A 12506-nucleotide genomic window follows, 5' to 3' on the forward strand; every position below is an offset into this window, starting at 1 on the left:
AATACAGTCTAGATCGCATACGACTTCGTATTTGTGACATTTATGGCTAATTCTGACTACTGCCAGCATCATATCCTGTAATTATGAGCAATAGCAATGTCAACAAATTCAGCTGTCAACAAATGTAGATACATTACAAACAACGAAGTTTACAAAAGTTCAGTGTCAATTCCAACAAAACCTTTGCCAAAGCAGACATAGGTTGCCAACTCAGTCCTAAATTTTACAGAAATACATTTGCTAGCGATAGGTTGCTCCTTACAAACCAACTTACTTGCATCACCAAAAGATTGTGGAATACCAACAAAATCTAGATAGGCAGCACTGATGAGGAATATTTTGCCTTTGTTTTCTCGGTCACGTGCAAATAAAATGACAAAGCCTTCAGAGCAGTATTTTTATTTACTAATGTTTGAGGTGTGTAGTGTGTAGCTTTTCAACATTACCACTTACTTTCTTCAGTACGTCTATCCTGTTATGCACCTACCATTTTTCTGGCTTCCTCTAATGAAACTCAGATGAAAATGTGGAATTAAAATGATCATATAAACATGGTATACCAAGAAGTTCATTGTAAGAATAAATTTGAAGACTGTGATGGAAGAAAACTGTATCAGATGAGATTATCAAGGAAAAGAAACAAATCTTATAACCGTCTTTTATTTCTCATTTTATTATCAAGTGAAATATTATACAATACAGTCTTAAAAATACACTTCAAATATCAAACGTCAAAAAATAAAAGTATCTTCTCCTACAAAGCATTTTTCATTCAATAACTGAAAATCGAGATATGTAATCGAGATAAAGCTTGTTGAAAAAATAAGACACCAAAATGCGCCATATTGATTTTTTGCATATAATATAACAGGACTTCACAGAAGTGCATGTTACTAAATATAATTTACACAAATAAACACAAATGGCAGGTGTTTTGCATGGTAAATAATGTTTGCAAATAAATTGATGAATTTTTAGTTGTTACTCAGATTGTGCGATGGAAGCAAATTTCCGCATGTGAATTGTTTTTCAAACATCATACTGTTAATAATGCATATCTGATCAGAATTTTTTCTTATGATTTGTTCATTTCAATGTGCAGCGTTTAAGAGCAGTATTTGCCTCATTTCTTTGGATATGTAATGTCGCTTCTGCGATACTCATTTTCAAAGCGCAATCAAATTATTGTTGTTTTCTATTAATCCATTGCTGCAGCGAGATAACTCTTATAATCATAGATTAACACCATTTGTCAACAGAAATTATTCATGCAGCTTCATACTTCTGTTTTGGTTAAGATGGGAATTTTTTTAAGGGAGCGATTGTTAAATACACGTATTGTAGCTTAACCTGTGTCGTAATGAAGTATCAGATGAAACAATATTATTGTACCCAATTACAGTACTATGTAGCGTGTTGCACTTCGATATGAAAGAGTTCAAGTTGTGTGGCTTAGATAGCGTTAAAATTTATAATTCACTGCCATCAGTGTGATCGAAAAGAATGACACAAACTGAAGAACTGCGAAAGCTCCAAAATTCTTGATTGTATGATTTAAAGCTTGCTAGTCGTTCTTTCTGGAAGCACGTCATGTCTGCTGTTTTACCGAACGAAACGAAACAAAGAGGTATTCGCGATCGTGGCTGCAGTAAGAAGCGATGCTGTATTAATTATGAAATTTAGTGATTATGTTTGAGTTTTCATGTGACAGAAAGGGGAGTTAAGAAAAAAATTTACAGTTGCGGGTCCATTGCGTTCGCAGTTGGAGACCTCACTCAGTTTCCTGCCTAACAGAATGTGAAGGCAGATCGTAAGCACCACCGGTGGATGTGCTTCCCGTGAATACGGTATTTTTTACGAAGGGCCTTGAGCGCCGCTGCGTATATACGATACATCCGAGATAAAGTCAATAGCGTCTTTCTAAAAAGACTATCAGCTAATGGAATTTCCATTAAAACAAAAAAATATGCATTTGATGCATGAAAAGGAACTTTGTACTCCAGTGGTAACACAGCTCGTGACGACGACACCTGCCCCGTCTCACGGACTGTAGGCTGGTGGCTTCGTCCTCATCTCGTATGGATCCGTAGCGTCTTTGTCTGGAACAAAGAAACAAATTCAAAATGATGGAGTTACACGTCATGTGAAAGACCTTTTTTGAAAACGGTATGGCTTCTGTTCCCACACAAACACATACACACACGAAAAATGGATACGCTACAACCGGCAAAAACTCACCATTTACACACAAAAGGAACACCATGTAAAAGACAACACAAACAGCTAAGAAGCGTGCAGAAAACACACATAACACACACTCAAAGATACGTAAAATGTAAACAAAATTCAAATTTGGCGCCGAACTCTCTGGTGAACAAATGGACACTGACTGGGCTGGGACACACACAAAACACGATCAAACTGTGTTTTCGTGAAATGAAACGTGTTTTTACGACCTTATTTGTGGAAAATATGCGTTATATTTACGTATGCATCACGACACTTCACCATGATGCAGAGAATAAAAGGGCTTTCCACACGAAAACGTAAGTAAAAACGAATATAGGCGCGAAAATGTCGCTACAAACTAAATTACATTCTAGATGATAGATTAACTCCGAGCAAAATTTCTCATCAACATCGTTCAGTTGCAGATGACAAGCTACCTGTAGTAAATAATACGCAAGTGATCCAGAAAAATCATGGACACCAAGTGCAAAGGTATTAACAAAAAGAAATGAACTACTGTTTGAACTAAACATCCACATAGTTTTGTAATCATTTAATAAAAATGTTCACGTTATAGAATAAATAAAACGGAAACCCACTGATGATGGCACAATGGTGCTGAAATATATATTTGAGTAATGAGAAAAAACGGTGTTTTGCATAACTGGCGGACCTCACATCCTACAATTCTAATCTTTTTTTCCTGCCACGGAAGTTCCATTTTGTTTTAAGTTTTTTCTCCTTTCCGTGTCTTTACTCTAGCCCAGTGGTCGTCAAGCTTCTTCGCTCAAGACCCAATACTGGAATTTTGTGATGGCACCTCGTGTCGCTTATCTGTTGATCTTACTGCACTGGTAACCGACGTAAATAAATGTGTTAAGAGCTCACAGTAGACTAGCTAGTTGTAAGTCGGCATCATTCGGAACACATGGTGTCAACTGTTCCCTGTTTCGGATTGCTGCCGCCCTCAGCGATCCCAAAGCTGTGACACTTTCAATTGCCTCAAAGCGTGTTCTGTTGCCCGTGTGTGCAGATGATTAACTGGTTAACAGTGGTAATACTACTCATATTTAAATGCATTATGCAATACGAGACACAATTGCAAATGTTTACTAAATGTTTCAAACGTCATTTTTCTTCTGCTCATTCCTTTGTATTACAACAGCCTTAATTTAATTTCATGTTCATGCTACAAATAAGTACCACATTTGAAGGTGGCTATCCTTGCAATGCGCTGTCTCAAATCCATATCACTTCCGTTTGAAATTTACACTACAGCAGCTGATCGACGCAAGACCTGCACGCCCGTGAGCTGTCAGTTGGGGAAGATGAACAATAAAACATTACCCCTCTCACTTCCTCTAGCACTTACTAAGCGCTCAGCCCCGAGGAAAGGGGCCAACTTTACTTGGCCAAATTCAACAGCGTCAATTAAAATTATGCGTTTCTTAAAAATAGTACTGTTTTTGTAAGTATTTTTGTTTGTTACTAAGTAGGAAAACTCCACTCTTGAGAAGCTCTTAACGTTAGTTAACGTTTTTTGGATTCGACTGTTAGTCGCTAGATGCATATTGTTATAAAATACGGCTGACAACCGCAGGCCGCACTAATACTTGAGGCGAGCCGCAGCCTGACGACCACTACTCTTGCCCATATTTTAATAGAATATAATTTAACTCAGTCTAAAGTGTGTAATTTTCCTAATACGGTGTAGAAGGATGTTGTTCGTATCTTCTTCTCAGCCGCAGACACATAGGTACAACCAGTTAAAAGAGAAATACTCAAATAGTCGAAGCACCTATTAGGTGCTCATTTTGCTACCCTCTGCCAAATTATGGAAACTTTACAATCATTGTCTACTTTTGCTTCATTTCCAAATGCAGCAACCATAGCTGCACCACACAAATATGTAATATCTGGCTGTTAGGAGAGATAAAACACTATTCAGCTCCTTGAGTCTCTGTAAGAAATCTGCCTTGATGTAAAGAGGCACAAACTGAACTCTGATCCTTTCTTCTGTATACCTATTTCTAAAACCTCTGTAAACGAGTGGACGACATTTAACATAAATGACGAATGCTTTTCAAAGTTTACTCTGGTAAAACATTACCCTGTTTGACCAGTCATTGCTGTTTTCTTGGGCAGGCGTTGATCAGTCATTTTCAGTTTTTCGCTGTCAAGTTTCACTCAGTAATGGAAAAAGGCTCTTGCTGGGAGGCACTAATCCGCGGAAAAAAACATTGTTCAACATTACTCGAGAGCCTACCTAAAATTAAAAAAGAAAAAACGGTTTTAATTTGAAGTACATCTACATCTACATTTATACTCCGCAAGCCACCCAACGGTGTGTGGCGGAGGGCACTTTACGTGCCACTGTCATTACCTCCCTTTCCTGTTCCAGTCGCGTATGGTTCGCGGGAAGAACGACTGTCTGAAAGCCTCCGTGCGCCCTCTAATCTCTCTAATTTTACATTCGTGATCTCCTCGGGAGGTATAAGTAGGGGGTAGCAATATATTCGATACCTCATCCAGAAACGCACCCTCTCGAAACCTGGCGAGCAAGCTACACCGCGATGCAGAGCGCCTCACTTGCAGAGTCTGCCACTTGAGTTTGTTAAACATCTCCGTAACGCTATCACGGTTACCAAATAACCCTGTGACGAAACGCGCCGCTCTTCTTTGGATCTTCTCTATCTCCTTCGTCAACCCGATCTGGTACGGATCCCACACTGATGAGCAATACTCAAGTATAGGTCGAACGAGTGTTTTGTAAGCCACCTCCTTTGTTGATGGACTACATTTTCTAAGGACTCTCCCAAGGAATCTCAACCTGGTACCCGCCTTACCAACAATTAATTTTATATGATAATTGCACTTCAAATCGTTCCGCACGCATACTCCCAGATATTTTACAGAAGTAACTGCTACCAGTGTTTGTTCCGCTATCATATAATCATACAATAAAGGATCCTTCTTTCTATGTATTCGCAATACATTACATTTGTCTATGTTAAGGGTCAGTTGCCACTCCCTGCACCAAGTGCCTATCCGCTGCAGATCTTCCTGCATTTCGCTACAATTTTCTAATGCTGCAACTTCTCTGTATACTACAGCATCATCCGCGAAAAGCCGCATGGGACTTCCGACGCTATCTACTATGTCATTTATATATATTGTGGAAAGCAATGGTCCCATAACACTCCCCTGTGGCACGCCAGAGGTTACTTTAACGTCTGTAGACGTCTCTCCATTGATAACAACATGCTGTGTTCTATTTGCTAAAAACTCTTCAATACAGCCACACAGCTGGTCTGATATTCCGTAGGCTCTTACTTTGTTTATCAGGCGACAGTGCGAAACTGTATCGAACGCCTTCCGGAAGTCAAGAAAAATAGCATCTACCTGGGAGCCTGTATCTAATATTTTCTGGGTCTCATGAACAAATAAAGGGAGTTGGGTCTCACACGATCGCTGTTTCCGGAATCCATGCTGATTCCTACATAGTACATTCTGGGTTTCCAAAAACGACATGATACTCGAGCAAAATACATGTTCTAAAATTCTACAACAGATCGACGTCAGAGATATAGGTCCATAGTTTTGCGCATCTGCTCGACGACCCTTCTTGAAGACTGGGACTACCTGTGCTCTTTTCCAATCATTTGGAACCCTCCGTTCCTCTAGAGACTTGCGGTACACGGTTGTTAGAAGGGGGGCAAGTTCTTTCGCGTACTCTGTGTAGAATCGAATTGGTATCCCGTCAGTTACTAATTTAAGAACCGTGCCTCTAGCATGTGCTATCCTGTGGAAACAGACGTCTCTACACTTCCCTAATAAGTCGAAGGGTTGAAAGTGTCATCATTGTTATAAATAGGAAAACAGATCACATAGAAACACATAATGACGTATGAAGTGATATAACTAGTCTCCTTGGTATCAGAAGTAGTGGATAACATGGTTGTACAATCTGATGACAGCAAAATGAAGAAAACGTAATCAGAAACTTAGTGATTATGTAATATGTCAAGGGCGATGAAAATCTGTCGTGTAGTATCATTCTACATTGATATCTTCTATGGGACATCAGATGTAGTAAAAGACGACAGAGACAGGAACAAGTCTTCTCGAACTATGTATTGGTTTGTAACACTGTATTCTACCAGAATAATAATATAACGAGGAGAAAGACGGCTGACTGAGAGCGAAAACTTGAAAACTGGGTAAAAAAACGGGTTTGTAAGAATAAATACCTGTATTGTGCAAGATCACATGTCGTATTGGCAGAGTGGGCAGGAAAGGTACACGCTATTGATCCAAGGAACGCTTTGCAACAACGCCATATTTATTTTAAGTTTTAAATTAGTTTTCGCTACACTCAGTGCCACTCCACATTCCTGTCAATTACTTTTCAAACGCTTCTTTCCAAGCATCTTCTGCCAGCTGGCACTTTACCTACAGAAGTTACTCCTCAGCATGAAAGTGGTACAAAAACTTGAAACTTATGACAACCATTATTATAACGCTGTCCTCGATCTGGGACTGTCAGCTTAAAGGCCCCAACTTGGAGACAGACACTGTTACGTGTCCCAGTTCTCAGTTAACGAACCTGTTGAAATTAGCACAAGTTTCAGCAATCCCCTCAAATTAAAGATGACTAGACCACTCTCCTCTTGACGTAAGTGCTCTCACGCTTAGATACCACTTTCATTTTGCGAATTTAGAACGTTATTAACACAAACTTACGTTTTCTTTAGCGCCCCATAGACGGTCAATAATATAGCACAGTATTATTATGCAATAGCATCTAAGTTCTTCCTGGACTGCTCAATAATATTTTGCAGTAACATTGTGGTTTCGGACTGTTGGACGATAAAGACGCTGTTGCTGATATAGTTACTCTACTTTGATGTAAACAGAAAAACAGGCTGCTGTAAAAGTGGTTCCAGCAGCGTCAATGATCACTCACGAAGAGGTTGAGAGAACTGAGGTTGAACTTAAAACAAAACAAAAAAAATTCTAGCAAATATGAGTAGGACCCATGCTCCGATGGTTCCGTACAAAGTTATGTTTATAGATAGTTCATCCATCTGAGGAATCGAGAATCTCTACAATTTTTGACTATTTTCGTTATCAATATTGGTAAGATATCGGCCCTGGGAAATCAAAGACTCTCGATAATATTTTAACTTTAAGTTTCAGGTTTACCTTTTTTTTTGTAATTTCACATTCTATTTTGTAATTTTTAATTTATGATATTAATTTTGAAGTTATATTAACGTGCCACGCTAATTGGCAATGGAAGATGCGTTGACCTCGTCTCGTCTCATCCCTGTAACTATTACTGGTAAGACTTGATGGAAAGCTCCTGAGAAGAAGATAGTAAAGATAGTACAGCCGTCCATTGTAATACTGTTTTACGCAAATGTCGATTTGTTTTGTGGATATCGGAACCACGTCCCAGACATTGGAGGTGCAATCCTGCGACAGTTATCAGTATTACTTTGCTTTGAAACATAACAGATGCTGAGCGTGTCATAGACGTACCGTACATTGTCAACGAATGCCTCTATGTACAATTACCAGTTCGTAGAGAACCTATAATGCTGGCGCTGGTGTGGCACGATATTCGGGCACCCTTATGCCAATCACAGCTAGATGGAAAAGGCAAGCAGCAGGAGATTTCGCTTCATCGTAGCTCAGGCAGTCAGCGTGAAATATTTGTATATTATATACACGAAACTTTCTCGTGGATCATTTTACGTATTACTGAAAGCCAGATCAAATCCCTACAGTAGTTCCTAAGATTTTTGACATAATACTAATGGAATGTAAGTTTGTATTAGCAAAAACACTCAAGTGTAGTATAATTACAAATTAGCAAGGGGAAACTACAGCCTTAATTTTTCACAATGGCATGCAGCTTAACTGCATGGTTAAATGATGATGGCATCCTCTTGGGTAAAATATTCCGGTGGTAAAATAGTACCCCATTCGGATCTCCGGGCGAGGACTACTCAGGAGGACGTCATTATCAGGAGGAAAAAAAACGGCGTTCTACGGATCGGAGCGTGGAATGTCAGATCCCTTAATCAGGCAGGTAGGTTAGAAAATTTAAAAAGGGAAATGGATAGGTTAAAGTTAGATACAGTGGTGATTAGTGAAGATTGGTGGCAGGATGAACAAGACTTCTGTTCAGGTGAATACAGGGTTATAAATACAAAATCAAATAGGGGTAATGAAGGACTAGTTTTAATAATGAATAAAAAAAGGAATGCGGGTAAGCTACTACAAACAGCATAGTGAACGCATTATTGTGGCCAAGATAGATACGAAGCCCACACCTAACACAGTAGTACAAGTCTACATGCTAACTAGTTCCGCAGATGACGAAGAGTTTGATGAAATGTATGATGAGATAAAAGAAATTATTCAGATAGTGAAGGGAGACGAAAATTTAATAGTCATGGGTGACTGGAATTCGATAGTAGGAAAAGGAAGAGAACATATTGGGTCAATACGGAATAGGTGGTAAGAAATGAAGGGGGAAGCCGACTGGTAGCATTTTGCACAGAGCATAACTTAATCATAGTTAAGACTTGGTTCAAGAATCATAAAAGAAGGTTGTATACATGGAAGGACCCTGGAGATACTGACAGGTTTCAAATAGATTATATAATGGTAAGACAGAGATTTAGGAACCAGGTTTTAAATTGTAAGACATTTCCAGGGGCAGGTGTGGACTCTGACCACAATCTATTGGTTATGAACTGTAGATTAAAACTGAAGAAACTGCAAAAAGGTGGGAATTTAAGGAGATGGGACCTGGATAAACTGACTAAACCAGAGGTTCTACAGAGTTTCAGGAAGAGCATAACGGAACAACTGACAGGTATGGGGGAAAGAAATACAGTAGAAGAAGAATGGGTAGCTCTGAGGGATGAAGTAGTGAAGGCAGCAGAAGATCAGGTAGGTAAAAAGATGAGGGCTAGTAGAAATCCTTGGGTAACAGAAGAAATATTGACTTTAATTGATTAAAGGAGAAAATATAAAAATGCAGTAAAAGAAGCAGGCAAAAACGAATACAAACGTCTCAAAAATGAGATCGACAGGAAGTGCAAAATGGCTAAGCAGGGATGGCTACAGGACAAATGAAGGATGTAGAGGCATATATCACTAGGGGTAAGATAGATACTGCCTACAGGAAAATTAAAGAGACCCTTGGAAAAAGGAGATCCACTTGTATGAATATTAAGAGCTCTGATGGAAGCCCAGTTCTAAGCAAATATGGGAAAGCAGAAAGGTGAAAGGAGTATATAGAGGGCCTATACAAGGGCGATGTGCTCGAGGACAATATTATAGAAACAGAAGAGGATGTAGATGAAGATGAAATGGGAGATATAATACTGCGTGAAGAGTTTGACAGAGCACTATAAGACCTAAGTCGAAACAAGGCCCCGGGAGTAGACAACATTCCACGAGGACTACTGATAGCCTTGGGAGAGCCAGACTAACAAAAGCCTCCCATCTGGTGAGCAAGATGTATGAGACAGGGGAAATACCCTCAGACTTCAAGAAGAGTATAATAATTCCAATCCCAAAGAAAGCAGGTGTTGACAGATGTGAAAATTACCTAACTATCAGTTTAATAAGTGACGGCTGCAAAATATTAAGACGAAGTCTTTATGGAAGAATGGAAAAACTGGTAGAAGCCGACCTTGGGGAAGATCAGTTTGGACTCCATAGAAATGTTGAAACACATGAGGCAATACTGCCCCTAAGACTTATCTTAGAAGATAGATTAAGGAAAGGCAAACCTACGTTTCTAGCATTTGTAGTCTTAGAGAAAGCTTCTGACAATGTTGACTGGAATGCTCTCTTTCAAATTCTGGAGGTGGTAGGGGTAAAATACAGGGAGTGAAAAGCTATTTACAATTTGTACAGAAACCAGATGGCAGTTATAAGAGTTGAGGGGCATGAAAGAGAAGCAGTGATTGGGAAGGGAGTGAGGCAGGGTTGTAGCCTATCTCCAATGTTATTCAATCTGTATATTGAGCAAGCAGTAAAGAAAACAAAAGAAAAATTCGGGGTAGGAGTTAAAATCGAGGGAGAAGAAATAAAAACTTTGAGGTTCGCCGATGACATTTTAATTCTGTCCGAGACGCAAAGGCCTTGGAAGAGCAGTTGAATGGAATGGACAGTGTCTTCAAAGGAGGATATAAGATGAACATCAACGAAAGCAAAACGAGCATAATGGAATGTAGTCGAATTAAGATGGGTGATGCTGAGAGAATTAGTTTCGGAAATGAGACACATAAAGTAGTAAATGAGTTTTGCTTTTGGGGGAACAAAATAACTGATGATAAGTAGTTTAGACAAGAAGGGAATAGAAACGTTCGAAATGTGGTGCTGCAGAAGAACGCTGAAGATTAGATGGGTACACCACATAGGTAGTGAGGAGGTATTGAATAGAATTGGGAAGAAGAGAAATTTGTGGCACAACTTGCCTAGAAGAAGGGATCGGTTGGTAGGACTTGTTCTGAGGCATCAAGGTATCACCAATTTAGTTCAGAATGGTTCAAATGGCTCTGAGCATTATGGGTCTTAACTTCTGAGGTCATCAGTCCCCTAGAACTTAGAACTACTTAAACCTAACTAACCTTAGGAAATCACACACATCCATGCCAGAGGCAGGATTCAAACCTGCTACCGTAGCGGTCGCTCGGTTTCAGACTGTAGCGCCTAGAACCGCTCGGCCACCACGGCCGGCACCAATTCAGTATTGGAGGGCAGCGTGGAGGGTAAAAATCGAAGAGGGAGACCAAGAGATGAATACACTAAGCAGATTCAGAAAGATGTAGGTTGCAGTAGGTACTGGGAGATGAAGAAGCTTGCGCAGGATAGAGTAGCATGGAGGGCTGTATCAAAACAGTCTCTGGACTGAAGATCACAACAACAATTATGTGGTGTCACCGCCAGACACCACACTTGCTAGGTGGTAGCTTAAATCGGCCGCGGTCCATTTAGTACATGTCGGAACCGCGTGTCGCCACTGTGTGATCGCAGACCGAGCGCCACCACAAGGCAGGTCTCAAGATACGGAAGAGCACTCGCCCCAGTTGTACGTCGACTTTGCTAGCGACTACACTGACGAAGCCTTTCTCTCATTTGCCGAGAGACAGTTAGAATAGCCTTCAGCTAAGTCAATGGCTACGACCTAGCAAGGCGCCATTAACCATTTTAAGATAGAGTCTCACTTGTATCATCAAGGAATGCTGTATTCACATGAAGGATTAAAAGTTAAGTATTAAAGCAGCTACATACTTTTCTTGCTACCATTCATCATGTATCCTGTTTCAGACCTCTATCTAGCCTACGTGAGATTATGTGTGCCTTTCGGCTACTTCAGTGTGGCGTAGCTGTCTTGTTACGCCACAACAGTTGGCGACGAGTCAACGGAAAGGGTCTTGTTCTTTCTCATTGCTTACATTTACTTGTGTCATGGCTTCGCCACAATCTCCAGATGTACTGTCCGAATTTTATCGCTTGCAGAATCAGCAGACGCAGGCGTTATTGGATGCCCTTGGACAGCTCGTCCAGGGTCAACGTGCCATTCAAACCGATGCGGCAGCCGCCGTTTCACCGCTACCGCAGCCACAACATGCAGTTACACCGCCGTTTCGCAAGTTTGACCCAACCCAAGAGACATGGACTGAGTGGTCACGCCAATTTGGATTTCATCTCGCCGCCTACAGAATTCAAGGTAATGAGCGGCAGCCTCACTTATTATCCTGTGTCGGTGTGTCCACCTACCGTGTGATAGTGAAATTGTTTCCCCGACGCGCCGTAGCAACTCTGTCCTATGAAGAAATTTTGTCGGCATTGGACGCCTATTTCAAAGAAACAGTTAATGTAGTTGCAAAGAGGTATACTTTCTTTCATACAAAACGTACTGCCGGTCAGACTAATAGGGAGTGGGTTGCAACTTTGCAAGGCCTTACAAGGGATTCTGCTTTTGAGTGTGAATGTGGAATCCCTTATTCAGATACAATGGTACGTGATGCAATTGCACAGAACGTTTCTGATGTTCGTATACGGGAACAGATTTTGAAACTAGTTAATCCCTCCCTTCAACAAGTGATAGACACATTGGATAGACAGGACACGCTTGACTTTGCACAGGACTCATTTGCAACTTCGCCAGCCGTGTGTAACATTAACCGGCCCGCCGGGGGCACTGCGCGGCCCCGTAAACTGCCCTCGCGCACGTCCATGCAGCT

General features: G+C 40.5%; 1 protein-coding gene across 2 annotated transcripts in view; it reads right to left on the bottom strand.

The window, feature by feature from the left end:
* Positions 1 to 732: 732 nt before the first annotated feature.
* The window catches only part of LOC126416451 (putative inorganic phosphate cotransporter), a 376726-nt gene continuing 364952 nt past the window's right edge, over positions 733 to 12506 (bottom strand). Inside the window, exon 10 of one of the 2 annotated variants that reach the window (XM_050084178.1) lies at positions 733 to 2099. In XM_050084178.1, the coding sequence (XP_049940135.1) occupies positions 2041 to 2099 (59 nt within the window). In that variant the 3' untranslated portion in view covers positions 733 to 2040. The remainder of the gene's footprint in view (positions 2100 to 12506) is intronic. The other variant, XM_050084179.1, reaches the window with a different exon arrangement.

The sequence above is a fragment of the Schistocerca serialis genome, chromosome 8, assembly GCF_023864345.2.
Source record: "Schistocerca serialis cubense isolate TAMUIC-IGC-003099 chromosome 8, iqSchSeri2.2, whole genome shotgun sequence".
In the NCBI taxonomy this organism is placed as follows: domain Eukaryota; kingdom Metazoa; phylum Arthropoda; class Insecta; order Orthoptera; family Acrididae; genus Schistocerca; species Schistocerca serialis.